The sequence below is a fragment of the Salmo trutta genome, chromosome 1, assembly GCF_901001165.1.
Source record: "Salmo trutta chromosome 1, fSalTru1.1, whole genome shotgun sequence".
NCBI classification, from domain to species: domain Eukaryota; kingdom Metazoa; phylum Chordata; class Actinopteri; order Salmoniformes; family Salmonidae; genus Salmo; species Salmo trutta.
In genome coordinates, this window is record NC_042957.1 from 70,925,626 (window position 1) to 70,953,469 (window position 27,844).

General features: G+C 44.2%; 1 protein-coding gene across 1 annotated transcript in view; it reads right to left on the bottom strand.

Moving 5' to 3' along the window:
• Positions 1–27,844, bottom strand: part of LOC115206790 (ras-related protein Rab-26) — a 94,235-nt gene that overhangs the window by 64,924 nt on the left and 1,467 nt on the right. Inside the window, exon 2 of the mRNA XM_029773989.1 lies at positions 24,451–24,561. Coding sequence (XP_029629849.1) covers positions 24,451–24,561 — 111 coding nt within the window. The remainder of the gene's footprint in view (positions 1–24,450; positions 24,562–27,844) is intronic.

Sequence of the window (27,844 nt, forward strand, 5' to 3'; positions counted from 1 at the left end):
TCTAGAAGTTCAACATCTCTGCTGTTCAGGAATGTCTTTGAGTCACATCCTTGTTCCTCCAGGAAGGGCAGGTGTAGAGAAATGCACCCAGGGACCCAGGATGTCGATGGGCATGGAGATTGTGGGCATCGTCCTGGGAGTCATAGGATTAATCACCACCATTGTAGTGTGTGCACTCCCCACCTGGATGGAGACAACCTTCATAGCAGCAAACTTTGTCACCATGGAGGAGGTCTGGGACGGCCTGTGGATGAGCTGTGTGAAAAGGAGCACGAGCCAGATTCAGTGTGAGGTCTCCCGACTCCATGCCAAGCTCCGCATGGAGCTCCAACCTGCAGGCCACCAGAGCCATGACCATCATGGCTATTATCCTGGGGTTTCTGGGAGTCATGGTCTCCATGGTCGGGCACAAGACCACCAACTACATTAAGGGCAAGATAACCAAGTTGATAATTATAAGAGGAATATTCTTCATCCTGGCCGGAATTCTCATCCTCATTCCTGTCTCCTGGAAGGCCAGGGCAATCCTCAGTGACTCCTCCAATGAGTTGACTGAAGAGAAGTGGGAACTGGGGGGAGCACTCTACTTTGGCTGGGGGGCTGCAGCCTTTCTCCTGATTGGAGGGGCCATACTTGGCAGAACTCTGTATACAAGTGGAACAGAGGTCGCGGCCATCACCACGGGGGTCATAGGATGGATAATCTCCATGGTGACCTGGGCATGTGCTTTAGGAAAGTTAGTGTAACGGGTGTCGTAAGGATCAGACCAAAACGCAGCGGGAACGTGTGTACTCATCTTCTTTTTAATGTGAAGAAGGAAAAACAAACAAATCACGTATACAAAAACAACTGAAAACCACTAACAGTCCTGTCAGGTGCTCAGACACTAAACAGGAGACAACTACCCACAGAATCCCACAGAAAAACACCTCTCTTAAATAGGACCTTCAATTAGAAGCAACTAGGAGCAGCTGCTTCCAATTGATGGTGAACTCCATTAACTAAACATAGAACTAGACATACTAGATAAACATAGAAATATACTAACATAGAACATAGCCCAACAAACCCCGAAACACTCTAAACAAACACCCCTCTTACATAATAACATAACCCAACAAACCCCAAACCACATAAAACAAACACCCCCTGCCACGTCCTGACCAAACTACAATAACAAATAACCCCTTTACAGGCCAGAACGTGACAGTTAGACCTTCTGCAATACAGAAGGGAACTGATTTTATCCTTCTCCTCCATTATGCCTGGGCTGATATTATTTTTACGGCTGATATTCTTCCTCTACAGATCAAAGTACACTAAATGCATCAAGAGGAATCCGTCTAAAGCTGAAGTGATTAACCTTGTCGGACTATTGTTCGTCATGGCTGGTTTAGATCAGCTGATCTTTACCTCCTTTGTTGCCTTCGACTTGACACAAAACTTGAACCCTGACAACTTCCTGCAGAGTAATGGCCTTGTGTTTTCAGCCAAACCCATTAGGTGGGCTGCTTCAATGCTTCTAATAGGAGGGACTATACTTTGCTGCTTCTGCTTTAAAAAAGAAAAGCCTGAGTTGAGGATTGACTCTATTGACCTAAACCGTATCTTACATGTTTGTGAATCTGAGAGCAGCAAATAGTTGTAAGCAATTAGATGATTGGTGATGGCTACGCTTCATGGTCTGTACCCACACTGGACCCTGCAGGGTAAGATTGCCAACTACTTGTCTTGACTCAGCGATGCATGAAACAGACTCACAGTTATCACTTCCTTTTAAAAACTCTTTGAAGGGACATGTAGATGTTGTTTAAGGGCTGGTTGAGGTGTGAAGTTTTATAGGTGGTGGAACTGCCATCAAAGTGAATTGCTTTTCCATTAACATGAATTACTTTTTTCATTATTATTTATAATAAAATGTTATTATTCAACTCCTGTGCTGTCTCTTAACTTCATTTGTTCATTGGGTGGAACTATGTACTTCCTCATAGCTCAGGGGTTGTTCCTGGACAGGGATAACATTTCTTATGAAGGCGTAGGTGGTCTGAGTTTATAACCAGATGACAGTGGATCAAACAATACGATTTTATCATTACCCAAATAAGCAGGGGCGCGCACGCACACACACACACACACACACACAGTAAACATTTGTTCCATATAGTGTGTTCAGTGTCTCAGTCAGTCATTTAGGTGAAACATAGATGTGAAAAAATACCTTTCTATGACTTCTCTATAACTTTGAAATAGACGAGGCAGTCAAAGCCATATAATTAGCAATTAGAATACAAGAATGGACATGAATGTTATTATGACAGCATAAAATGTCAGCCATTTTGGTCAGGGAGTAGGTCAGTTGGTCCTCCCCTTCATCTACACTGATTGAAGTGGATTTAAGTGACATCAATAAGAGATCATAGCTTTCACCTGGATTAAACTAAAGGTGTCCTTAATGTTTTCTACACTCAATGTATATTTTAGATGCTATTTATACAGAGTTGGTATAAAACCTGTATGAACTATAATTATATGAGATTATTTTAGGTTGACAATAAATATATATCACATGCCTTACTTTTATTTTCCTGCATAAGTAAAAGCAGGAAATGCGTCACCTATGACAAGACCCGCACGGAATCTGCGCATGCAGAATTCCGACGAAAATCCGCAGAATTTCCAATTAAATGCATTGGATTCTAAAGCTAAAAATAAGCTGCCAGCTGATAGCAAAGTTAAATAAAATTGACTTGTTGAATAACATTTTTTCCTCATTGATGTATCTCAAATCAACGAAAAGTTGTGAGTGAGAGGTGCAGGGTGCAGACAGCTCCGTGGATGAATGACAGCTGTCTGAGGAAAAAAGTATCAACAAAAATAACAGATTAACAGTAGAGGAGCTGAGGAGTAAATACTTGGCGACCAGAATAACAGCCAGGGACAAGGCCAGGGAGTTTCCAGCTGAACTGTACGAGGATGGAGGAGTACTTGTCCGCAAAGTCTGTCAGCATTCAATCGATTACAGTCGGTGTCAAACTGAGGTGGAGCACCTGAGGTCACTCCGACAGAAAAATAGGAGGGCTAGTGGATAAGGTAAACATTTGGATGCTTTAGCTAGCGACAGATATATTAACTAGCTAGTAGGTTTGTTGTAGTTAGCTAATATCTGTTCTTGACAAATCCATTTTTGTCTATATCTACATAGAGTGGCAAGTGAGCTAGTTAACATTAGCCTGGCAAGCTTTCCATGCTGTCACTCCAGCTCTATCACATCATTTAGGCTAGCTAGCTAACTTAGCTGAAGTAATGCGGAAGTAATGTTAGCTAGCTAACAAATTAGCCAAAGTGACGTGATGGAGCTATCAAAACAAGTGACAAGTTAGGAAAGACAAAAGCAGCAAGTCACAGACATATTTAGTGACTTTTTTTGTTATCATTGTTTGAAAATGTTTTTGTGTGTGAGACATTCTATCAGGTTTATGGGCTGTCTGTCTGTTTCTATGTGTTCCAGGCCTCTCTGTCAGGTTTATGGGCGGTCTGTGTGTGTGTGTGTGTGTGTGTGTGTGTGTGTGTGTGTGTGTGAGAGTGTGTGGCTTCAGGAGAGTGTGCTTAGCTTCAAAGACTGAGATCTATTGTAGGCCTGCTATTGAACTCAACCTGAGAATTCTTAATTTACCAAATGAACCATTGTTATTTTTTTTCCTAAATTGTTTTCCAGTCCAAACAAGAACACAGCCCCTGGCCTCCTGTCTGTTAAAGATGCCCTCCACAGCTGAGAGAAAGGAGTTAATCTTGGACTTCTCAAGATCATTAATCAAAGCAGATATACCTCGAGAAGGGGCCCGAGTTCTTCACATTTCTGAAGAAGCACTGCAAGCAGGGAGGGTCTATCCCAGCGCCACCCCATCTGCGTACAGAATACTTGCCAGAGCTCTATGTGCAGGACATCAAAGATACTGTAGAGGGAAAGGACATTTATGTAATCCTTGAGACGATCGATGCCTTTGGAAGATGTGCACTCGCCATCCTACACCAGCCGGTGTGTAAACGACCTGTTGTAGCAGATCTGCCTTTCTTGGATAAAGTAAACTTTACTACTGTGTCCCAAGTTGTCATTTCCTATCTCAACAACAATGGGGTTGACTTTAATAATGTGTGGGCTTTTGTAAGCGACTCAGCTAGCTACATGAAGAAGGCTTTCACCAGCATCTTGAAGGGCCTTTTCCACAACTCCGGACACGTCACCTGCTTTGCCCATCTCCTGAGCCTGGAGGACATGAACAGGCTGTGTGCTCTGGTGAAGAAAGTGTTCTGTCAGGCACCCCAGCGTTATCTGGAGCTGAGATCATTCATGCTTGAAAATGTCCATTCTACTGTGATGCCTGTGTATGCTGTGCAGACCAGGTGGGGTTCCTGGATACGTGCTGTGGATTACCTGGCAGATTACATGGATGTGCTCACCGACTTCACTACGACCTTACCGGAAACGACGAAGTGTGACCAGGACCTTTGTGAGCTGCTGAGGGAACAAGACCCAGCAGAAGGCCCAGGCAGTGTTCATTGTGGAGCATAGTGTGATGATTGTCAGGTTAGCCAGTAAGCTGAAGGAGACCTCTGTGCCAACAGCTCACAACGTCGCCAGCAAGCTGGAGGACCTGCAAATGCAGTTTGAGAATGGCAGAACAGCTGGGGCTGACGGCTGGCGCCCTCATACAACTGAACTGCTGGGGCAGTTTCCAGAGGAAGACAGTGCAGGAGAGCCTGAGTTGTTCCAGTATGCCATGGCAGCATGCTCAATCGAGCTGCAGACTGTACTGGAGAAGCACCCCTGCCTTCACCTGGATCAAGTCACTAACTGTTCTAGATCCAGCCCAGGTGGTAGGTGGAAGAAAGGATATTAACCTTTGGTCAGGTCAAGGGTGCTGATGTACCGGGCCTTTCCCAATCGGTCGATGAGCTCGTCCACCCTCGGCATGGGATATGCGTCGAACAAGCTGATGTCGTTCACCCCCCAGAAATCATTACAGGAGCGGAGGCTACCGTCCGGTTTGGGCACCAACACGATGGGGCTGCACCATGCGCTGTGGGACTCTTCCACGACCCCCATCCTCAGCATAGCCTCCACTTCCTGTTTCACGGCCTCCTTTCGGCCCTCCAGAATCTGATATGGCCTCTTTCGTACCGTTTCCCCGGGCCGGGTACAGATGTGGTGTTCAATGAGGGTCGCGCGGCCCGGCTTCTCGGAGAAGACCGCCCTGTTCCGATCGACAAGCTCCCTGAGCTCTTGCTTCTGGGCCGGGTCGAGGTCCTCATTCAACGGGACTTCCATTTGTACCGTTGGCGTCCTGGGTCCCAACCATAACATGGCCAAGGCTGTCCTTCTCGTGCCACTTCTTCAACAGGTTCACGTGGTAAATCTGTTGGGGTTTCCGTCTCCCCGGTTGCCGTACGTGGTAATTGAAGCTGGGACCTGTCAATTATCACCAAGCCACAACTAAAGTCAATTACCACCAAGCCACAACTAAAGTCTAACTAAAGTGTGGATGTAAACAGTACACAATGCTTTGTTGTTGAACTGTGTAAACGCAGAGTTCTATCAGTACAAGCATCTCAAAATTATAACATTATCTAGGAAATGCAAGTGGATAGTCCGCCTTGTAGCGGGAAAAACAGATCAGTAACATAAAATAACAAGCTCATTAAACATAACTCGCCATATTGGCGTGAACATTTCTCTCAAAATGGCTGTCAGCAGCAATGTAAACTAGAGCTTTTCACCGTGCCATGTTGCCAGGAACTTACTGGGGGGGATCAATACCAACACCCCATCTCCCACCTGGAATTCTCGGGGCTGGGCTCCCCGATTGTAGACCTGGGCTTGGGCGCGTTGGGCCTTCTCCATATGTTCCCTCACGACTGGCCATATGGCTGTCCTCCGCTCCCGCATCGTCTCCACATTCTCTACCACGCTGCGTAAGAGGGTCGGTTGGGCTTCCCACACCTCCTCAACGAGGTCCAGTAGGCCACGTGGCCTCCTCCCGTAGAATAGTTCGAACGGGGAAAACCCAGTGCAGGATTGGGGTACTTCTCAGATTGAGAACATTAGATGGGGTAGTAGCTGGTCCCAGTTCTTCCCGTCCTGCTCGATGACCTTCCGCAGCATCAGTTTGAGCGTTTTGTTAAAGTGCTCGACGAGCCCATCCGTCTGCGGGTGAAAAACGGAGGTCCGGATCGGCTTGATCTGCAGGAAAGCACACAACTCTTTCATGAGGCGGGACATAAACTCTGTAGCTTGGTCTGTCAGGATCTCGTTCGGGATGCCCACCTGGCTAAAGAGGTGGAACAGCTCCTGGGCAATTCCCTTGGATACCGCCGCCCATAGGGGAATGACCTCGGGACACCGGGTGGCATAGTCTACTATTACAAAGATGTACCTGTGTCCTCGTGCAGTCTTTACCAGGGGTCCAACTATGTCCATGGCAATGCGTTCAAAGGGCACCCCGATGATCGGCAGGGAGACCAGAGGGTTTTGGAAGTGTGCTTTCGGGGCTGTGAGTTGAAACTCCGGGCAGCTGCGACAGTAGTCTTCCACGGCCCTCCTCATCCCGGGCCAGTGGAACCAGGCGGCAATCCGTTCCCGGGTCTTCTCCATTCCCAGGTGCACCCCCAACAGGTGGGTGTGGGCCAACTGAAGAACAGTTCCTACGTACCATCAGGGCAGCAACAATACCTCTCGAAGTTCCCCCTGTTGGCGCGACACCTGATACAAAAGGTTATTCTTAATTTGGAAATGGGGGTATCGCCAGTCACTCACCCCCGAAAGTAGCTGTCCATCCACCGCTATCACTTGGGTGGTGGCAGCTTTCAAATTCGGATCCTCCCACTGGGCCGTCCCAAATTGTCCTCTCAGTTGGCCCCCAGTGGGGGTCTCGACTGGCCCCTCGAAATCGAGGAGGGGGAGGCTGGACTCCTCCAGGGGTTCCCCAGGGGGTTCGGGTTCCGACTCCGACTCCGGAGCCATAGACACCTGCTGGTTAACCGGTTGCTTCCGGGCCACGCAGGTTATTGGTCGTCCCCGCTCTCTTCTTCGGTCAGCTCGTACCTTCTTCAACTCGTGCCCCCATAAGGCTGCGAACAGAGGACAATCCCGTCCTACTCGGAGAGGTACCGGCAACTCTGGCACTACACCCACCGTCATCTGGCAGCTTCCTTGTGGCGTCATGATGTTGGCCTTGCACAGCTGGTGAGCAATCCGCCCTTGATTACTCACCAGCTCCCAATCAGCCCCAATTAGTCCTGGCTGGAGAGCCCGTCGAGACCTGGCACGTCCAGCAGATGGAGCCATCGCCTTGTGATGTATACTCCATCTGTTACCAGGCCTCGACGAGTCTCCCCCTGGTGGCTGATCTGCTGTACGTCACAATTTACAGATGGATTCATCAATGTATTATTTGTATTTATATGCCTTTGCACTTTGTTGACGATGCCCTATTTATTTATGTCATATCTTTCCATAAGGAAACATTTACAATAAAATGGTTGAGTCTTGTAGAGGTTATTTTTGACTGAGCTTTAGTAGAAGGATAACTGTAGGTTCATTGACATCTAATACACATAATTAAGCATATATTTACATAAATCCCTGTTCCCAAAGTTATTAAATAATGTTACTACACTAGAGGCAAAAAAAGCTTTCCACAGAATTATGCAGATTTTCAGAAGAAATCGCCACAGAAAATAGAAAAAAGATCCCCCAAGATTCTGTTTGGCTTTGCCTATGACTCCACTGCCATTCATTCCAATTAGAATGGTTCTGATTTCTCCCTGACCAAAATGGCTGCCATTATCACACCATTTTAGAACTTTGCTGGTTCATGACATAGCCCTACATGTCATTTAATAGGTCCTTATTAATAAAATGTCACAATCAGGTACACAAGGGTAGCCTCACCACAGGGGGTTGGTGGTACCTTAATTGGGGAGGACAGGCTCATGGTAATGGCTGGAGTAGAATTAGTGGAATTGTATCAAATAGAGTGCATTTGGAAAATATTCAGACCCCTTGACTTTTTCCACATTTTGTTACGTTACAGCCTTATTAAATTGTTTTTTTTCCTCAGCAATCTACACACAATAGCCTATAATGACAAAGTAAAAACACGTTTTTAGAAATGTTTGCAAATGTAAAATAATCTGAAATATCACATTTACATAAGGATTCAGAACATTTACTCAGTACTTTATTGAAGCACTTTTGGCAGCGATTACAGCCTCAAGTCTTCTTGGGTATGACGCTACAAGATTACCACACTTGTAATTGGGCAGTATCTCCCATTCATCTCTGCAGATCCGCTCAAGCTCTGTCACGATGGATGGGGAGCGTTGCTGCACAGCTATTACCGGGTCTCTCCAGAGATGTTCGATTGGGTTCAAGTCCGAACTCTGGCTGGGCCACTCAAGGAAATTCAGAGACTTGTCCCGCAGCCACTCCTGCGTTGTCTTGGCTGTGTGCTTAGGGTCATTGTCGTGTTGGAAGGTGAACCTTCGCCCCCAGCCTGAGGTCCTGAGCGCTCTGGAGCAGGTTTTCATCAAGGACCTCTGTACTTTGCTCCATTCATCTTTCCCCTCGATCCTCACTTGTTTCCCAGTCCCTGCTGCTGAAAAACATCCCAAGAGCATGATGCTGCCACCACGTTTTACCATAGGGACGGTGCCAGGATTCCTCCAGATGTGACGCTTGACATTCAGTCCAAAGAGTTCGATCTTGGTTTCATCAGACCAGAGAATCTTGTTTCCCATGGCCTGAGAGTCCTTTAGGTGCCTTTTGGCAAACTCCAAGCGGGCTGTCGTGCCTTTTACTGAGGAGTGGTCACCTCCCTGACCAAGGCCCTTCTCCCCCGATTGCTCAGTTTGGCCAGTCGGCCATCTCTAGGAAGAGTCTTGGTGGTTCCAAACTTCTTCCATTTAAGAATGATGGAGGCCACTGTGTTCATGGGGACCTTCAATGCTGCAGAAATGTTTTGGTACCCTTCCCCAGATCTGTGCCTCAACACAATCCTGTCTCAGAGCTCTACGGACAATTCCTTCGACATCATGGCTTGGTTTTTGCTCTGACATGCACTGTCAACTGTGAGACCTTATATAGACAGGTGTGTGCCTTTCCAAATCATGTCCAATCAATTGAATTTACCACAGGTGGACTCCAATCAAGTTGAAGAAACATCTGAAGGATGATCAATGGAAACTTTCCGAAGGCACTGTACATCAAAACACATGAGATTTCTCAAAATGCATTCTACTGTGGTCCGAGCACGCAAATTGGAGCACGGAGGGTTGGAGTATGAGTCAAAATCAAAGTATGCGAAACGGAGCATGCAGGGCACTTCTCGAATGCACACTCCATTTGTACATATTTTGAAGCATGCATCGATGCAACCTTCAACAGAAAGTATGCAAAGAAATATGATGCAACTGTAAAAAAAAATATGAAGCGAGAGAAAATAAACTGACTTCGCAATGAAATGTTGCCTATTCACATTTCATATATTGCCTAAGTAAAATATTTTATCTTGATACGTTTATAAATACATGCTGTGTTAATTTTGGCACGGTTACCTGGTTCCAATATCCATTGTAGTGTGCGTAGGTCCCAAGCCCATAGTAAGTCAATAGAGCTAACTGGCAAGCTACTACTGTTAGCTAGCCAGATAGCCACAAATAATTTTTAGCTAGCTACCAACAAATGGATGGAAGAAGGTTCAGTGAATGAGGAGATGCAGCGTAAGGTAATATAGTAGGGGAAGTGCGAGTGCTTCTCAAATGTAATGTTATGCGTTCTCCACACAAGAACATACTCAAGAGAACCTCCTTGGGGAATTCACTTGGAGCATGAGAGTGTGGAGCATGGTAGTATGCATATTGAGAAACACCCATTGTTTCCATGTGTTTGATGCCATTCCATTTACTCCGTTCCAGCAATTATTTTGAGCCGTCCTCCCCTCAGCAGCCTCCACTGAGCCTCACGATATCGCTCCATAACGGCCACTATTAATTGGATATTTGAGTGGTATAAAATTAAAGTGAATTATACCTGACAAGTATGAGTGGTTTAGGTTACATTCCCATCCTTTTTGGGCTCTGCCTGTCAAGCAGCAGAGGGGTGTATTTGCCGATGTACTATTGGCTGATCATATTTACTTTGCAAGCTACCGGTAGAAAAAAACTTTGTACAGTTGGCTAAACATAGTGGTAAGTAGACCTAATGTGCTAAGGAAATGTTTTGTTGGCGAGTATTTTTCCTACGCTCATGCAGGCGCAATAAAGGCCTAGTGTACAAATGTTTTATTAATATCTATATTTTTTTCTTGTGATTTATCAAAGGGGTGCTGCAGCTATGGATACAAACCACAACCACATACTGACCCAATTCTGAATTAACAGGTTGTTTCCATGATGACATGAGTGACTCCAAATTGTTGATCAGCGAGAAGAGGGAACTTGGGGGGAGCGCTCTACTTCAGCTGGAGTATCTAAAGCTTAAGTTACTAACTCTGCCGCAATATTGTTCATCATGGCTGGTATCATCCAGCTAAAATCGGTCTTCTTTTTTGCCCTCGACTTAACACAAAACCCGGACAACTTCCTGCGGAGTAATGCCCTCTGCTGCTGATAGAAGGGACCATGCTTTGCTGCTTCTGATAGGAGGGAAAATACTCTGCTGCTTTAAAGTTGCACTATGCAGAAATCTGAAATGTGAATAGTTCGCCTAATTTCAGTTTATGTGTAGAGAAACATTGTACCATCTAAACCACCGTGGAACATATTTTCCATAACCAAAAACATTGTACTTTCAGCTGTTTGAAGCTGGTGTACAAAACCAAAAGTAAAAGACACAAATCAAAATGTAAGAACGGGAAGTATAGAAATAGCGCAAATAGAACATATACCACTCAGACTTGCTTTCAATGAAAATTACAGGTCTATAACACACATTTATGTATGAATTTGGTTGGGTCGCCTAAAAAGTGACAGTTATTTACAATAAAATGTTATTATTCAACTCCTAACTTAATGTGTTCATTGGGTGGAGCTGTATATTGCACTTGTTTTTCAGCCATGTGGATATCAAGCACAAACTTCCTCAATAGGTTGTGTTTCCATGACAACATCACAGCATTGAGCAGATATAGAGGTCTACTGAGTGGCTCAGTTCTCTTATCTTACAGAAGACCTCAGCAACAAATTTCAGAGTGAACGAATCTGCTGTTCTAGAACTTTGTAAAGACTGAAGCTGTCATAGCTCCAGGATCTCCTCTGGAAGTTCAACATCTCTGCTGTTCTGCAATCTTCTTCATTCTACAGGAGCACAATGTAGCACCATTATATTCTACTATTTCCATGTCTTCTTCTACAGGACCATAATGTAGCAGTGTGATATTACCATTCAGCCTGATGCACCACAATAGAGAATAGCTCTGACAAACTTGCTGCTAAGTCGGTCCAAAGTAAAAAGCAGGACTTACATCCTATTATGCTGAATGATGATGACGGTGCTAATGATGATGATGATGGTGATACAATTATAAAGTTAATCTTCCCGTCTCGAGTGAAGCACAAACAGAAGCTGTCTCTAGACGACTTATTTTCCGATTGTGCGTGTTTTATAAAAGCCCTAACTAATCTAAATCCAATTCTCTAGAATAAACATTACTGTCACTCTGTGAAGTGATTAAGACTGGGTCTATAATTTCACAAACCCTCAAACAAGTGAGAGGATAATAGAGAAAACACAGGCACGCACACACATACACAATATCTTCTAGCTAAAGGATGGGGACGGGCTGGTCTTACAAGGAACTAAAAAGGCACACACACACTCCCAGCTTTGCGTCCTCCTGTGAGAGCTGACAGCGGTGCCAGTAAACAACTCCTCTATGACGGAAATATCAAACCAGAGAGGAACTTCAGTAAGCCTCGTTTAAAATCAGTCGATTTTCACTGCCTTGCTGGTTTTTATGATGGTTAATCAGTCTATTTCACTGCCTGGCTGGTTTTCTTGGTGGTTAATCAGTCTACTTCACTGCCTGGCTGGTTTTCATGGTGGTTAATCAGTCTATTTCACTGCCTGGCTGGTTTTCATGATGGTTAATCAGTCTACTTCACTGCCTGGCTGGTTTTCATGATGGTTAATCAGTCTACTTCACTGCCTGCTTCTTATCATCCTCCCACATGTTGAACGCTACAGTACAATTATTTTCTCCTCTGGTTTTCTACCGAGTTTTTTTTTTTACACACCTCACTCACAAGACACACCGCTCTTAGAATAATTGAAAGACAGTGGAGCTGCTTCTTCCTGAGCTTTCTAAGGCTGGGATTCAATCGGTAGTGCAGCACCCTGGACAGACAAAAATTAGGCTTTTAAAAGGCGCTCGTTATAATGTTGAGTCTGTCTACATTAGAGAGTTTTGTGTCTGTTGATTACAGTATCTGTGTGTGTGTGTTGTGAGTGTCGATTGCATGTTTACAGTATGCGTGTGTGAGCGTGGTGGTGTGTTTGTAGTCTGATGCTCTCTGATTACCGCGCATGGCAGTGCTATAGATTAGACCAGCCTAGACAGCTGCTCCCTCCATAAGACTGGCTCAGTGGTTTAGTTATCCGCTCCCTCCATAAGACTGGCTCAGTGGTTCAGTGATCCGCTCCCTCCATAAGACTGGCTCAGTGGTTCAGTTAATGAGACAGCATGCAACATCACTGGCTTCTCCCTTTGGCCTCAACAGACTGAGTGACACACACCCAAACCTGTTGCACAGTCCTCCACATAAACAAACACACGCACACCACCTACTCCTTCTCCACCCTGGGAAGGCTGCTGTCTGGATACAGATGCCGTATCTTAATTTGAGCCAGTTTCACACAGCAGGAAAATAATCCTGCAGCAACAGGAAATGTGAATTGGATTGTGGATTATAATTCATGGAAATGTTTTATAGGGGTTGATAAAAAAAAATTATTAGAGAAAAATCAAGGCTGATATTTTAAAGCAGAAAGTATAAACTTTAGAAGCCTTTTTAAACCTCTAATACACTAAAAGTTTGCATTTCAGTATGATAAAATTAAGATTTGGCGTCTGTACAGTTCACTATGATTAAAAGATATTCACCCAGACAGAATCAGTTGCATTCATATCTCTACAACCACATTTAGAAACTTCGGTAACACTGTCGTTGAAGCTGACAGGTATTTAAAGTCACTGGATATAATGCTTTAAGATGACATTATTACATTCTAAGACCTGTCAAACGCAAGCATGAGCTAGTGTTGATCCCTGGCTATTTCTTACAAAAAAAATAATGTTTTAGTGCCCGCAACTGTGCTCAACAGTTATTCATAAGTTGTAGCTACTGTATAGCATCTTCTCAAAGAGGTTTATGTCTCGTTAAGGCTAATGGACAGACTACGAAAACATAAATGGTAGATCTGTCATGATACGTGAGATAACAAGCCGCATCAGTTCTGGTTCTTGGGTTTTTCGTCCCTGGTTCTTTGGAGAAAAAAATAAAATAAAATAAATTTAAAAAAAAAATTTAAATCATAATTTCGCAGTTGTTAGCATCTTTAGAATTTCGGAAGGGGAGGGGACATCTGGCCCATAGACTTGCAAAGAGAGAGTGTGGAGCGCTTCATTCCTCCAATCAGCACATTACCCTTTGATCAAAGTTAATACAGCAGGGACGCCAGAGGGGGTGGGTCTCTCTCGCTCGCTCTCTGTTAACATGCAGACGATGTGGCCTGGGGACAGGTGCAGAGAGGGGGAGAGGAGAGGAGAACAGTGGTTGAAGGTCAGGCACAGCTCAGTGTGATGGGGAGAAAGAAGGGGGAGGGAAAGAAAGATGAGGGGAGGAGGAGAAACAGACAGCGAGGAGGAATGAGAGAAACAGCGAGGAGGAAAAAGAGAGAGACGCACACTCACTCATATCTGACCCACCCCGCTGAGGCCAATGTCTCGTTTTTAAAGCATCCGGCTGCGAGGTGAAATGGCACAACTGTTTTTCTATTTTCCACCAAACTGCATATCACTGAGGTGAGAAATGATGTCTTGTGTTGGGTCAAAATGTACTGTGTCCTTAGAAAGTGAATGGGGAAATAAGGAAGACACTTCTGTAGTGTGTGTGTGAGCATTTATGGGGGTGATAGATTGAGTGACCCGGGAGAGGAGGAAATAATGTAAGAGATTAGAGGATGAGGAGTAGGAAGAGGAAGGCTAACTGTGAGCGTGACATTTAGACTGACCCTGCAGGTGCAAAGCAATGCCTTTATACTCATGGGGATAGAGAGACACACAAAACCTCTCACATACACTAGCCTAGTGCACTCACCTACAAGTCAACATTCCACTAATCCTGTCACAATTAATTCCAGCAGAATGACCTAAAAATGCACCCTAAACATACCAAAACATAACCTAAACATACATGTTTGGCATATGACAAGGAGTTGCACCTGGTAAAGAGTAGAATGAGAACACAGACAGATCTGGTTCCCATGGCTACCTAACATACACTCCAATGCATTAACCAGCTGCAACTTCCCTGTCAGAATGTGCTGAGCTCAGTTCTGTCTCATCTGAACAAGGGGAGAAAGGAGGGAGGAGAGATCGATTCTATGCAATAGGCCCTCTGCTCATCCACTCCGTACTCTGAAGCCCCGAGGTGCCGGGGAACTGGAGCCACTGATGATCTATGGCAAGAGCAACTTGGTAATCAACACACCTGATACTTGAGTATGTTCCAATTCTGCAAAGTATTGCAACATTCAAGAACCACAGGAACATGATATACCGATCCTATAAACTGCACATAAGGCACCAGATATTCTCACAGATGTCAGTCAGTCTATTTCTTTTTCTGTTAGTCAGTATCTCACTCGACAAGTTACTAAATCAGACCCGGGCAATGCTAACAGCAACAAACATTGAGACATCCCGAACACACTGCAAAACCTAGCATCTATAGAGTGGCCATGGTGTCCTAGATCACAGAGACACCTACCTCACTTAGACTGCAGAAAGAATCAATGGCAAAGATAGCCGAGGGTGCCCATTGTCCATCTCTATGGCTGGACTCCGTACAGTCCATCACTAAGACAAAGCTTCTCTGTGATTCCTCCAATGTATAAAAGCTCCACTGACAGATACAATGTACAGTTGCAGGCACTAAAAGTTTTTTGGGACCGCTAAAGTAATATTAATTAGCTGACACTAGAGTGCCGTAGTGCCTGCAACTGTTCGGATAAAAAAATGTTTCCCTGCGGTAAGTGTTTTTTCTTCTGGGTGTGTTAGGGCCAACAGGTCAGAGGCATTACCTATAAGGGCCCAGAGTTGTTCCTGGCCCGGTCCAAGTGGTCAGGAACAACTCAGGGCCATAGATTGACCTATATGTGGGGTAGTCTAAGGACAAGCAGCTAGACGTATCACTTCTAGCCTCCTCGTCCATGATGGAGGAGCCAATGCCAGGAGGATTATGGCATTGATGTCAGCCATCAGGGTTGCGTCCAGTCGGTCCAAACACATGTAAATGGATTGAAACAGAGAGGGACTACCCAGACTTGTCCAATAAGAAACATTTTTCATTTTCCCACTACAAAACGTTTTCCATTGTATGCCCTAATGAACACGATCCAGGTAATCTATCCCCAAGGGAGAGATGGGGAGGGCAATAGTTATCCTATTGGTAACTTGCTGATAACATCTTTGAGGAAAAATGTACTACCATTGTGATATGTGGTTGTCTCACCTAGCTATTTTAAGATGAATACACTAACTGTAAGTGGCTCTGGATAAAAGTGTCTTTATTTATTTTATTTCACCAGGTAGGACAGTTGAGAACAAGTTCTCATTTACAACTGCGACCTGGCCAAGATAAAGCAAAGCAGTTCGACACAAACAACACAGAGTTACACATGGAATAAACAAACGTACAGTCAATAACACAATAGAAAAATCTATATACAGTGTGTGCAAATGAAGTAAGATTAGGGAGGTAAGGCAATAAATAGGCCATAGTGGCAAAATAATTACAATTTAGCAATTAAACACTGGAGTGATAGATGTGCAGAAGATGAATGTGCAAGTAGAGATACTGGGGTGCAAAGGAGCAAAAAAATAAAAATAACAATATGGGGATGAGGAAGTTGGGTGGGCTATTTACAGATGGGCTATGTACAGGTGCAATGATCGGTAAGCTGCTCTGACAGCTGACGCTTAAATTTAGTGAGGGAGATAAGTCTCCAGCTTCAGTGATTTTTGCAATTCGTTCCAGTCAGTCATTGGCAGCAGAAAACTGGAAGGAAAGGCGGCCAAAGGCGGAGTTGGCTTTGGGGGTGACCAGTGAAATATACCTGCTGAAGCACGTGCTGCTATGGTGACCAGTGAGCTGAGATAAGGCGAGGTTTTACCTAGCAAAGACTTATAGATGATCTGGAGCTCGTGGGTTTGGCGACGAATATAAAGCGAGGGCCAGCCAACGAGAGCATACAGGTTGCAGTGGAGGGTAGTATATGGGGCTTTGGTGACAAAACGGATGGCACTGTGATAGATTACTCAGCAAATTGGATGCAGAGTGTTGGAGGCTATTTTGTAAATGACATCGCCAAAGTCAAGGATCGGTAGGATAGTCAGTTTCACGAGGGAATGTTTGGCAGCATGAGTGAAGGATGCTTTGTTGCGAAATAGGAAGCCAATTTTAGATTTAATTTTGGATTGGAGATGCTTAATGTGAATCTGGAAGGAGAGTTTACAGTCTAACCAGACACCTAGGTATTTGTAGTTGTCCACATATTCTAAGTCAGAACCGTCCAGAGTAGTGATGCTAGATGGGCGGGCAGCGATCGGTTGAAGAGCATGCATTTAGTTTTACTTGCATTTAAGAGCAGTTGCTAAATGACTGACATGTAAATGTATGACCTGTCACCACAGACAGACCACAGCTCATTAGAAGTGCCACGCATGTCGATATAGACTGAACTATTACACACACACAAGCTCAGAAAGGCTGGGATCAGGGGAAGGGATGACAGCCACCGAGGTCAACAGTGGCCCTGCATTCTAATCAGAGATGGTGATGCACACACACGCAGGCATCGACAGACACGCACAGGTGTACATAAATACAATAACACCGGTCAATAGAAAGACATTCATGCACTAAACCAAGGAGAGACAACAACAAATGACTTAGGACACTGTACATGACAACAGTTGAGGAGACATATGGTGACAGTGTCAGGACAAGAGCGGTCAAGCTCCTGACATACCCAGCAGGACCTGAATGAGAACAAGGACAGAGCTATCAATAGTCTAATCAATGGGACTTGGTGATTGGGAACGTTTCTTGTGGACCGCCACTAACAACACTGGTCTCTGTGAAGACTATCAAACGCCTATATGGATGCATAACAAGAAACACCACCAGGGTTGTCTCAGAATAGGAGTGCTGTTCTGGGACCAGTTCAGCCTTTTAGGTCATAACGAATATGATTACAAGGACAGGAGGGGATCTGTTCCTAGATCAGCACGCTTTCTCTGGATACGGGCCCAGAACCCCAGCTATGATCTCAGATCCACATGAGCTTCCATCAATTCCACTCATACCTTTTAACCAACCGACTTCATACATGATGAAACAGAACATTTGTCTTGTCCCGAAAGGCATAAATCTAGGCTGTGTCCCTATGGGCCCTGGTGAAAGGTAATGCACTGAATAGGGAACAGGGTGTCATTTGGGACGTAGCTGTATAATGCCAGGAGATGTCACTCTGTTCCCTCCCTGACAGATTTATGCACTTAGAAGCTCCATTTTTTTTCCAACAGGATCCGACTAGCGTTTGTACGTTTCAGTGAGAGCAGTAGGATTGAGAGAGATTACTTCTACACAGAAGAAGAGGGGAGGTAGATTATACAAAGAAATGGGGAGGGAGGGAGGGAGAGCGTCTTTCTAACGCTCAACAACAAATCAGTAATAAACAGAGCCCATCAGAAGAGGTTGTTATTTGGCTTGGAAGGAGAAGAGGAGAGAAACAGGATATTGCTCTATACAATCTGCTCTCCACCTCTCCCTTTTGTGTCTTTTCATGCTCTCATCCTTCCTTTCCGTCAATGCCTTTTAAGAGGACGTACGCACCCACCGCTGTTGGTTGACATCCAATGGGGACATTTCCTTGACCCATTATGGTTGTCATGGGAATATCAGTTGTCATGGGAATGATCAACCCCTCTCGCTCAAGTTGAAGACATGTAAGGGTAAATGCTAATGTTGATAGTATTCGGTGCACTGAGTGCAGACCTGGGTTGAACATTTTAAATATGTTGTTTTCTTTGAAATATTTTAGGTGCGCTTGATTTAACTTACCTGATAGGACTGTTTTATTGGTTCCATTATACCAGACAAACTAAATCAAATGCTTCTAAAGTATTTCAAATAAAACATGCTATTTATATCCTGGTTTGCACTGAACAAATACCAGTTAGACCAAGCCAAATTGATCAAATTCAGCAAGACGGTATAGTTTATCTCTGCTGTAATGAGTTGCCATGGGATTTACTGCTGTTGATGAGATACTGTATGATTCCATTTCCCCACCAGTATCTTTGGGGATTCAACAGCAGTGACACCGTGTCCCACTCCTCCTCACACATATTATTCTCAGCAATGAGATATATAAATATCCAAAGAGCAATCTGGAGAATAACTGAAGTGACGTGACTATGTTTCAACTCTCAGACAATGATGGATGAGAACAATCACAATGTGAGGAGAACAGTGTGTGTGTGTGTGTGTGTGTGTGTGTGTGTGTGTGTGTGTGTGCAGCACATTGATATTAATGGGTTGAAACGTTGATTGCTTGTATCTGTGGGTAACAGTTGATGAGCCTGACTGGAGCGTCTGACAGTCTAATACATATTGTTCACATCTGGAACAACTGAGTCTGTCCATAAAGTGATTGATTGACGTGCTTTGGTGAGACAACAGACTAACCGAACTCAGAGAGAGACAGGTGGTTGGAGAGCCTCAGATGCATACACAATGACTTAGCTTCCTCCAATTTCTCTCATTGGAATATTGCACTTTCGCTTGCACAAATGCAAACACACACACACACCATGTTATGTGGAAATGGCAATCTACTGACTAATAAACCATGTGGATATTGGAGACGCATCATAAAGTGCCTGGAATCAGGTGAAATCTGGACACATTATGCATCTAGCATTCTTCGTAATAACAAAGCCTTGAAACCAGAAACCAGTTTTAATCTTGCTGCAAAAACATTGCCCCAGTAACCACAGTTGAGACTAAATATGGACTAGAAGAGCCCACCCCCCATCCTTTCATTCACTGTCACATAAGTAGTTTGATGGCCTATTTCATAAAGGAAAATGTATTATACGAACGACAATCATTGAAATGTTGTCTTTCCTTTTGAAAATGTGCCAGGCAGCTGCAGCAGCCACTGCCTCTTTCTCGTCAATAAAACATTTTTGTATGTTCCTCTTAATAACGGAGTACGCAGATTATATAAGAAATGAATGAATAAAAAAAACACTGATTGATGCAATTAATTGTGTCTCTCTCTCTTATGTAACCAAACCAAAACATAACCCTCCTGGGAGCGTATGCCTGTTCCTAAACCAATAGAAAATTGGAGCTGAATCAAGCTTACATAATCACAACAAAAATCTAACAACATTTAAATGAATGTTGGACATTAATCAACATTCTGCTCTTAAAGAGGCAGAACACACTGAGTATACTAAACATTAGGAACACCTTCCTAATATTGAGTTGCACCATCCTGGACATGAACCCAGCCCTGACACTGGAGCACCAGAGAGGCAACAGTTACATAATGGAGGGATAAAGGGAGAGTCAGGGAGGTAGGAAAGAGAAAATATAGAAGGGGGGAGAGGGTGATACAGTTGGAGAGAGAGAGTGTTGTTGATACCCACATAGCTGAACAACTAGTTCAATATACATCTGTGTGATCAACTAAAACCCCCAGTGTCTACAGCTACACCTTGATCTGACATGTTGTCACTGTCCAGAAACAACCTGAGCTATGAGGAAGAACATAGTTCCACCCAATAAACAAATGAAGTCAGGAGACAGCACAGGAGTTGACTAATAGCATTTATTATTCATAATAATGGAAAAGCAATTGATTTTGGTGTCAGTTCCACCACCTATAAAACATCCCACCTCAGTCAGCCCTATACAACATGCTTACATCTACCTTTCAAGTGTTTTGACAAGTGGTGGGCAATCTTACCCTGCAGGGTTCAGTGTGGGTACAGACCATGAAGCGTTTCCATCACCAATCATCTAATTGCTTACAACTATTTGCTGCTCTCAGATTCACAAACACAGAAGTGGTAAGGTTAAGATAAATAAAGATCATGTAGGACACGATTTAGGTCAATACAGTCAATGGTCAACTTCTGCTTTTCTTTCTTAAATATTTTCTTCTTAAAGCAGCAGCAAAGTATAGTCCCTCCTATTAGAAGCATTGAAGCAGCCCACCTAATGGGTTTGGCTGAAAACACAAGGCCATTACTCTGCAGGATGTTGTCAGGGTTCAAGTTGTGTCAAGTCGAAGGCAACAAAGGAGGTAAAGATCAGCTGATCTAAACCAGCCATGACGAACAATAGTCCGACAAGGTTAATCACTTCAGCTTTAGACGGATTCCTCTTGATGCAGTTAGTGTACTTTGATCTGTAGAGGAAGAATATCAGCCCTAAAAATAATATCAGCCTGAGCATAATGGAGAAGAAGGATAAAATCAGTTCCCTTCTGTATTGCAGAAGGTCTAACATTCCTAAAGCACATGCCCAGGTCACCATGGAGATTATCCATCCTATGACCCCTGTGGTGATGGCCGCGACCTCTGTTCCACTTGTGTTTATTTATTTCACCTTTATTTAACCAGGTAGGCTAGTTGAGAACAAGTTCTCATTTACAACTGCGACCTGGCCAAGATGAAGCAAAGCAATGCAACACAAACAACAACACAGAGTTACACATGGAATAAACAAGCGTATAGTCAATAACACAATAGAAAAAAAAAGTAAGTCTATATACTGTACAGTGTGTGCAAATGGCGTGAGGAGGTAAAGCAATAAATAGGCCATAGTAGCGAAGTAATTACAATTTAGCAGATTAACACTGGAGTGATAGATGAGCAGATGATGTGTAAGTAGAGATACTGGTGTGCAAAAGAGCAGAAAAGTAAATAAAAACAATATGGGGATGAGGTAGGTAGATTGTATACAGAGTTCTGCTAAGCATGGCCCCTCCAATCAGGAGAAAGGCTGCAGCCCCCCAGCCGAAGTAGAGCGCTCCCCCCAGTTCCCACTTCTCTCCGGTCAACTCATTGGAGGAGTCGCTGAGGATTTCCCTGGCCTTCCAGGAGACAGGAATGAGGATGAGAATTCCAGCCAGGATGAAGAATATTCCTGTTAAAATTATCAACTTGGATATCTTGCCCTTAATGTAGTTGGTGGTCTTGTGCCCGACCATGGAAACCATGACTCCCAGAAACCCCAGGATAATAGCCATGATGGTCATGGCTCTGGTGGCCTGCAGGTTGGAGCTCCATGCGGAGCTTGGCATGGAGTCGTAGACCTCACACTGAATCTGGCTCGTGCTCCTTTTCACACAGCTCATCCACAGGCCATCCCAGACCACCTCCGTGGTGACAAAGTTAGCTGCTATGAAGGTTGTCTCCATCCAGGTGGGGAGTGCACACACTACAATGGTGGTGATTAATCCTATGACTCCCAGGACGATGCCCACAATCTCCATGCCCATCGACATCCTGGGTCCCTGGGTGCATTTCTCTACACCTGCCCTTCCTGGAGGAACAAGGATGTAACTCAAAGACATTCCTGAACAGCAGAGATGTTGAACTTCTAGAGGAGCTATGACAACTTAAGTCTTTACAAAGTTCTAGAACAGCAGATTATTTCACTCTGAAGTTTGTTGCTGAGGTCTTCTGTAAGATAAGAGAACTGAGCCACTCAGTAGACCTCTATATAACCGCTCAATGCTGTGACGTCGTCATGGAAACATAACCTATTAATACAGATATGGGTCAGTATGTGGTTGAACTAGTGCAATGTACAGCTGTGTCTTCCTGGTCTATTTAAAAGTTACTGTTACAAAGAAAAGTATTTCCACCAGTATGTTTTACCAAAATGACAGATTAGTGTCTGTGTGTGTGCATGCATATGTGTGTTTGTCGGCGTTTTCCCGTGCGTGTCTGTCTACGTGTGTGTGTGTGGTGTTTTTATGATACAAAAGGAGACATATCCCTCACTGAAAAAGCTATCTGATACACAATGCAAATTGCTACGAACGCCATTGAACTGTGAGATGAAGAAAGCATCAGAAGTCCATTTCACCAGGTCTCTGGGAGCTCAACTGAAAACATTTCAATAGCAGAAGTCTAAAGTCATTTACGCCCACACACACACAATATGGGACCAGACACACACCTCCCATTCAGAGCCGCTGTCCATGACCTGCTGATGCTGTCCATGACCTGCTGACGGGAGGCTGAGAAATAATTTACGGGGTCTGTCATGATCCAGGCACTCCAGAGGCCAGAGCAATCAAGCACAGAGCAATCTCCTGGTCTGTGTCCGACATGGCACCTGATACCCTACATAGAGCACTACCCTACATAGAGTACTACCTTTGACCAGAGCCCTATGGGCAAAAGCAGAAGGCCATCCCCCCCGTGGATGGCCTTCTGCCACAGCAAACCCTCCCATCATTTACCGATAATTATAGATTTTAATACTCTTCTCCCTCTCCTGCATATACACACATACTTAGACCGTAGACACACATCCATCCCATACCTAAAGCCAACATAGAGGCTGATACATAAGTTATGGTTGCTTTTAGCAAGTCCTGCAACACATTATGACAGTATATGGAGAAGGCACTAACATGGCCAGAGGGAATGGTTTCTACAGCATGACATATAGAATACAACTAATGGTGCAAAAATGGTGTGGCCCAGTAGAGATATGAAGGTTCTATGCCTGCTATATCTAGGTTCATGCAGTATGAGAATCAACAAAAGCCACAATTGTGACCATTTTATGAGAAATAGTGAAACATAGAAATATAATTACTAGAATATCAGTTATATTCATTCAATTTCTTTGGTGTGAATCGCAAAGGTTTTACATGCTGGATGAATCTAGTTGATGAGCCCTGCTGTAGAGGAAGTGTTGTACTGTAACAAGAGGCCATGCAGAGGGGAGCCAGGAAGAACCTTGAGGGTAATAATGACAAAGAATTTGAAATATAATGGCATTGAAATATTATAGATTTAATAGGATTGAATGGGAAGGTTTTATGGTGTGAATCACAAAGGTTTTACAAGCTGGATGAGATCCAGTAGAGGAACGGTTTACCAAGAGGCCATGCAGAGGAGAGTCAGGGAGAACCTTGAGGGTGAAACAGTAATCATGAGGGTCTCACAGCGCAGCAACACAATTAAATATTCAATCAATATGACATGAGCAGACGAGGCAGTAAGCCTTTATGTTAGGAGTTCAGAGCCGCTGTGGCTAGTCAGATAATGCTACAGCATGTGTGACCACTCTAAAGGAAAGGCTTTAAGGGCTATAGCTTGCACTAGCCTTGAGTCTATAGAGTCTGCAGTTAAATGTACTGAAAAGAGATTAACAAAAGCAGTGCAGTAGCATTACATCAAGAAGCAATACATAAATACAATGAAGGAGAAACCAACCAGGAACAACACGCACACACACACACAAATGCAGGCACACATACACGCCAACAGATACACAAACACACACCACAGGAGGTTGGTGGCACCTTAATTGGGGAGGACGGGCTCGTGGTAATGGCTGGAACAGTATAGGTGGAATGGTATCAAATACTTCAAACATATCGCTCCATTCCAGCCATTATTATCAGCCATCCTCTCCTCAGCAGCCTCCACTGACACACACACAAACAACCCCCCCCCCCCCTCCCCCCATACTCATTGGAAATTAAATTCCAGAACCCAGATTCATTCCTAGATGTATTTCTCTCTGCCCATGGGGGGCCGTGAATTTGGCACAGGGGAGGAGATGCCAATCAGCAGGGGACGGTTCCTAAATGAAAGCACGTCAAACTAATTTAAGAATCGATATGTCTTCCAGAGAGACGGGTATCCACAGAGGAAACACTTCCAGCCAGAGGGCATAAAGACACAGGAAAAGATCTGTTCTGGAAACAATCTATTAAAACGTTCAGCCAGGAATGGACCCATTTTAGATACAAATATGAGGTATGAAGCACATTGATTGAATGTTACCCTTTTTATAGAAATGTGTGTGTGTGTGTGTGTCCATGTATTATCCATCCCCACTCACCCTGAAGTCGATGCCCACAGTAGAGATGAAGCTTCCTGCCAGGAAGGCTCCATCTTTGAAGCGCACCAGCAGACAGGTCTTCCCCACCCCGGAGTCTCCCACCAGCATCACCTACAGCACAGCAAGAGGGACAAACTGAATGAAAGGGGTTTTAACACACATCCCACAAAGCTGCACAAAGGAAGGTCAAACAGTAAGTGAACATTCCCTTTGTCTCAATGTAACAAGGACAAACTGAACATGACAGTTTCCAGCGCACTTCCCCAGAGAGACAAAACAGTCCAATAGTCTTTCAGCACAACCCCCAATCTCCTCCCTCATAACGTCCCTGGTCACAACATATTGGTGTGTTCCAGCGCGTTGTTACAGCCACGTTGTTCCAGCCATACTCCAGGTTAGTTAAGAATCACTGCTGTACACAATGCCGATGTTCACTACAGGAGATATCAGACCTCCAGCCAGACAACCATGATAACTCCATTCACTTAAGAGGCCGACCCAAAGTCACAACACAGGTAGACATCAGGGACACAAGTGGCCATAAGGAAGTCACCAAGACATTATTGCACATCTGGTAATTTGTTTTGTTCAGAATTATTATCAGATTCTCATTAAACCTTGATTATGATAAATGGATTAAAGCTCTCTGTCTCGACATGTTGGTGTTTGGCCAGTAGAGATGAGAGTGTGACTGGGCATCTGGAAATTAGCTTCTCCTCTTAATTTGGGTCAGATAGCAATACTGAATTCGGTGCCTGTGCGTGTGTGTGTGTGCATGAGTGAGGGTCCTGCTGCACACATTCCTCTCTTTCTGGGGCCTGATGATGTTATAGAGTTGATGTGTTTAGTGTAATCATGTTAGCTGGGGGACCACAGGGGCCCGGGGCCTCAGTCTGAAGGATGATCATGTCATCCCAGGAGGGGAGGAAAGGATGGATGGTGGAGGGGTGATGGAAGGAGAGACGCAGTAGAGATCTAGCCAGGTCAGGTTGATAAAATCTCAGTGGCATCTTCATTCCTCTAATCTTCTCTCCTGTCCCACATCCTCTCTTATCCTTATCTACCCCTCTCATCTCCTCCTCTGTTCTTTCATCCTCTCTGTCTCCCTCTTAAAACAGCAGTATTTTAAACAGACCCAGGCAGAGTGAATAGAGCAGGAAGTGAAGTGCCCTGTTTTTCCTCTGTTAATCATCACCCAGACTATGTGCTGCTCTACAGAGTGTTCGGTGAGCGACATATGGCCGCTGCCTCAGCACAGATCAGCTGTAATAAACCAGGTTCTCCCAGGCCGCCAGCCCCTGCACACTCCTCATATGCTGAAATACAACAGCGGATCCAATGGCGCTCCGCAAATCAAACCCTTTTGTAGGGTGCAGGCTACATCTCAATCGGGGCCCAGTTAACTGATTGGAAAACGCTGTGGTTTCGCTCTCAGTGTCTATGAGCAGAGTTTCCCTCAGCACATAGCAAACAAACTTCTCTCTGATGTTTGAGTCAGTGATGCGAAGGAAGAACATTGGTGTTAGGAGTTTTTTCCCCACTGGTTTTAGCCATTGTTTCAACTGATATTTCACTCTGAACGCATCTTCATCATAGAGCACTTTCACTACAGAGCAAAAACTATCTTGTGACATGCACATTGTTTTGGGAATGTATTAACAGTGGAATAATGAACAAAATATCTAAATACAGTTTAAGTGAAGTGATCCTTTAAGGCTCTCTCGGTTTTGGGCTTGAATGATGTAATAAACAGCCTACAGTTGGCATAATGCTTGTGAGCTCAACTGAGGTGAGCAATGTATGAAATGCTACAAATGAGCTCCACTGTGAAAGTATTTATGGGTAATAGTCTCAAGGGTGCCAAATTGAATGACAGCCTCTTCATTTTGTAAATCTGCAACTCTCTCCAGGGGTTGGGTTGTTGCTCTAGGCCTATCCTTTTCAAGAACTGCCACATTTCTAACTGGCTAAAACAATGAAGGGTTGTGAGGCCGGTTGGACATTCCTGCAGTCAGCCAATTGCACGCTCCTTCAAAACTGAACAAAAATATTAAAATGCAACAATTTCAATGAGTTACAGTTCATATAAGGAAATCAGTCAATTGAAATACATTTCATTAGGCCCTAATCTATGGATTTCACATGACTGGGAATACAGATATGCATCTGTTGGTCACAGATACCTTAAAAAAAAGGTAGGGGCATGGATCAGAAAACCAGTCAGTATCTGGTGTGACCACCATTTGCCTCGTGCAGCGCGACACTTCTCCTTCGCATAGAGTTGATCAGGCTGTTGATTGTGGCCTGTGGAATGTTGTCTCACTCCTCTTCAATGGCTGTGCGAAATTTCTGGATATTGGCAGGGACTGAAATACGCTGTCATACATTGATCCAGAGCATCCCAAACATGCTCAATGGGTGACATGTCTGATGAGTATGCAGGCCATGGAAGAACTGGGACAGTTTTAGTCTTCCAGGAATTGTGTACAGATTCATTTGACATGGGGCCATGCATTATCAAGCTGAAACATGAGGTGATGGCGGCAGATGAATGGTACAACAATGGGCCACAGGATCTCGTCACTGAATCTTTGTGCGTTCAAATTGCCATTGATAAAATGCAATTGTTCTTGTTGTCTGTAGTTTATTCCTGCCCATACCATAACCCCATCGCCAAAATGGGACACTGTTCACAACGTTGACCTAATATTGTCCCCAGCACAAGGTGCACCTGTGTAATGAACATGCTGTTTAATCAGCTTATTGATATGCCACAACAGTCAGGTGGACGGATTATTTTGGCAAAGGCGAAATGCTCACTAACAGGGATCTTTTATTTCAGCTCATGAAACATGAGGACCAACACTTTACATGTTGCGTTTATATTTTGGTTCAGTATATCCTCACTCTTAATGGAGCAACAGGAGTATATCAGAGAAATAGACTACCATTCAGACAGCCTAACTAACAGTGACTTATCAATAGGATGGGTATTGGTAGAAAACATGTTGGCTCTTCCTAATAACCACTGCTTCCCTTTGTTTAATCAGTTGGCTCTTCCTAAAAGACATATGTGTGTGGAAAAAGATGGGCTACATTCAGAGGTATATGTAGTACAGAAATGACACTCAGCAGGGAATACAATATTTACAATACTCAGAGATATGTGAAAAACAGAAAACAAGTCATCACATCAAACAGTCACTTCAAAGACAGACAGGCACATCACCAGAAGGACAGCCAGGGGGATGAGAGTTTGGGAACACATTTAGGCATGGCACAGAAAGGGAAAGAGAGAGGGAAATGGAGAGAGAGGAGGAAAAGGATAAGAAAGAAGAGAGAGAGAGATGGGGTAAGGAAGAGAGAGAACTTTGAAGCAGTGGCAGGATGAATT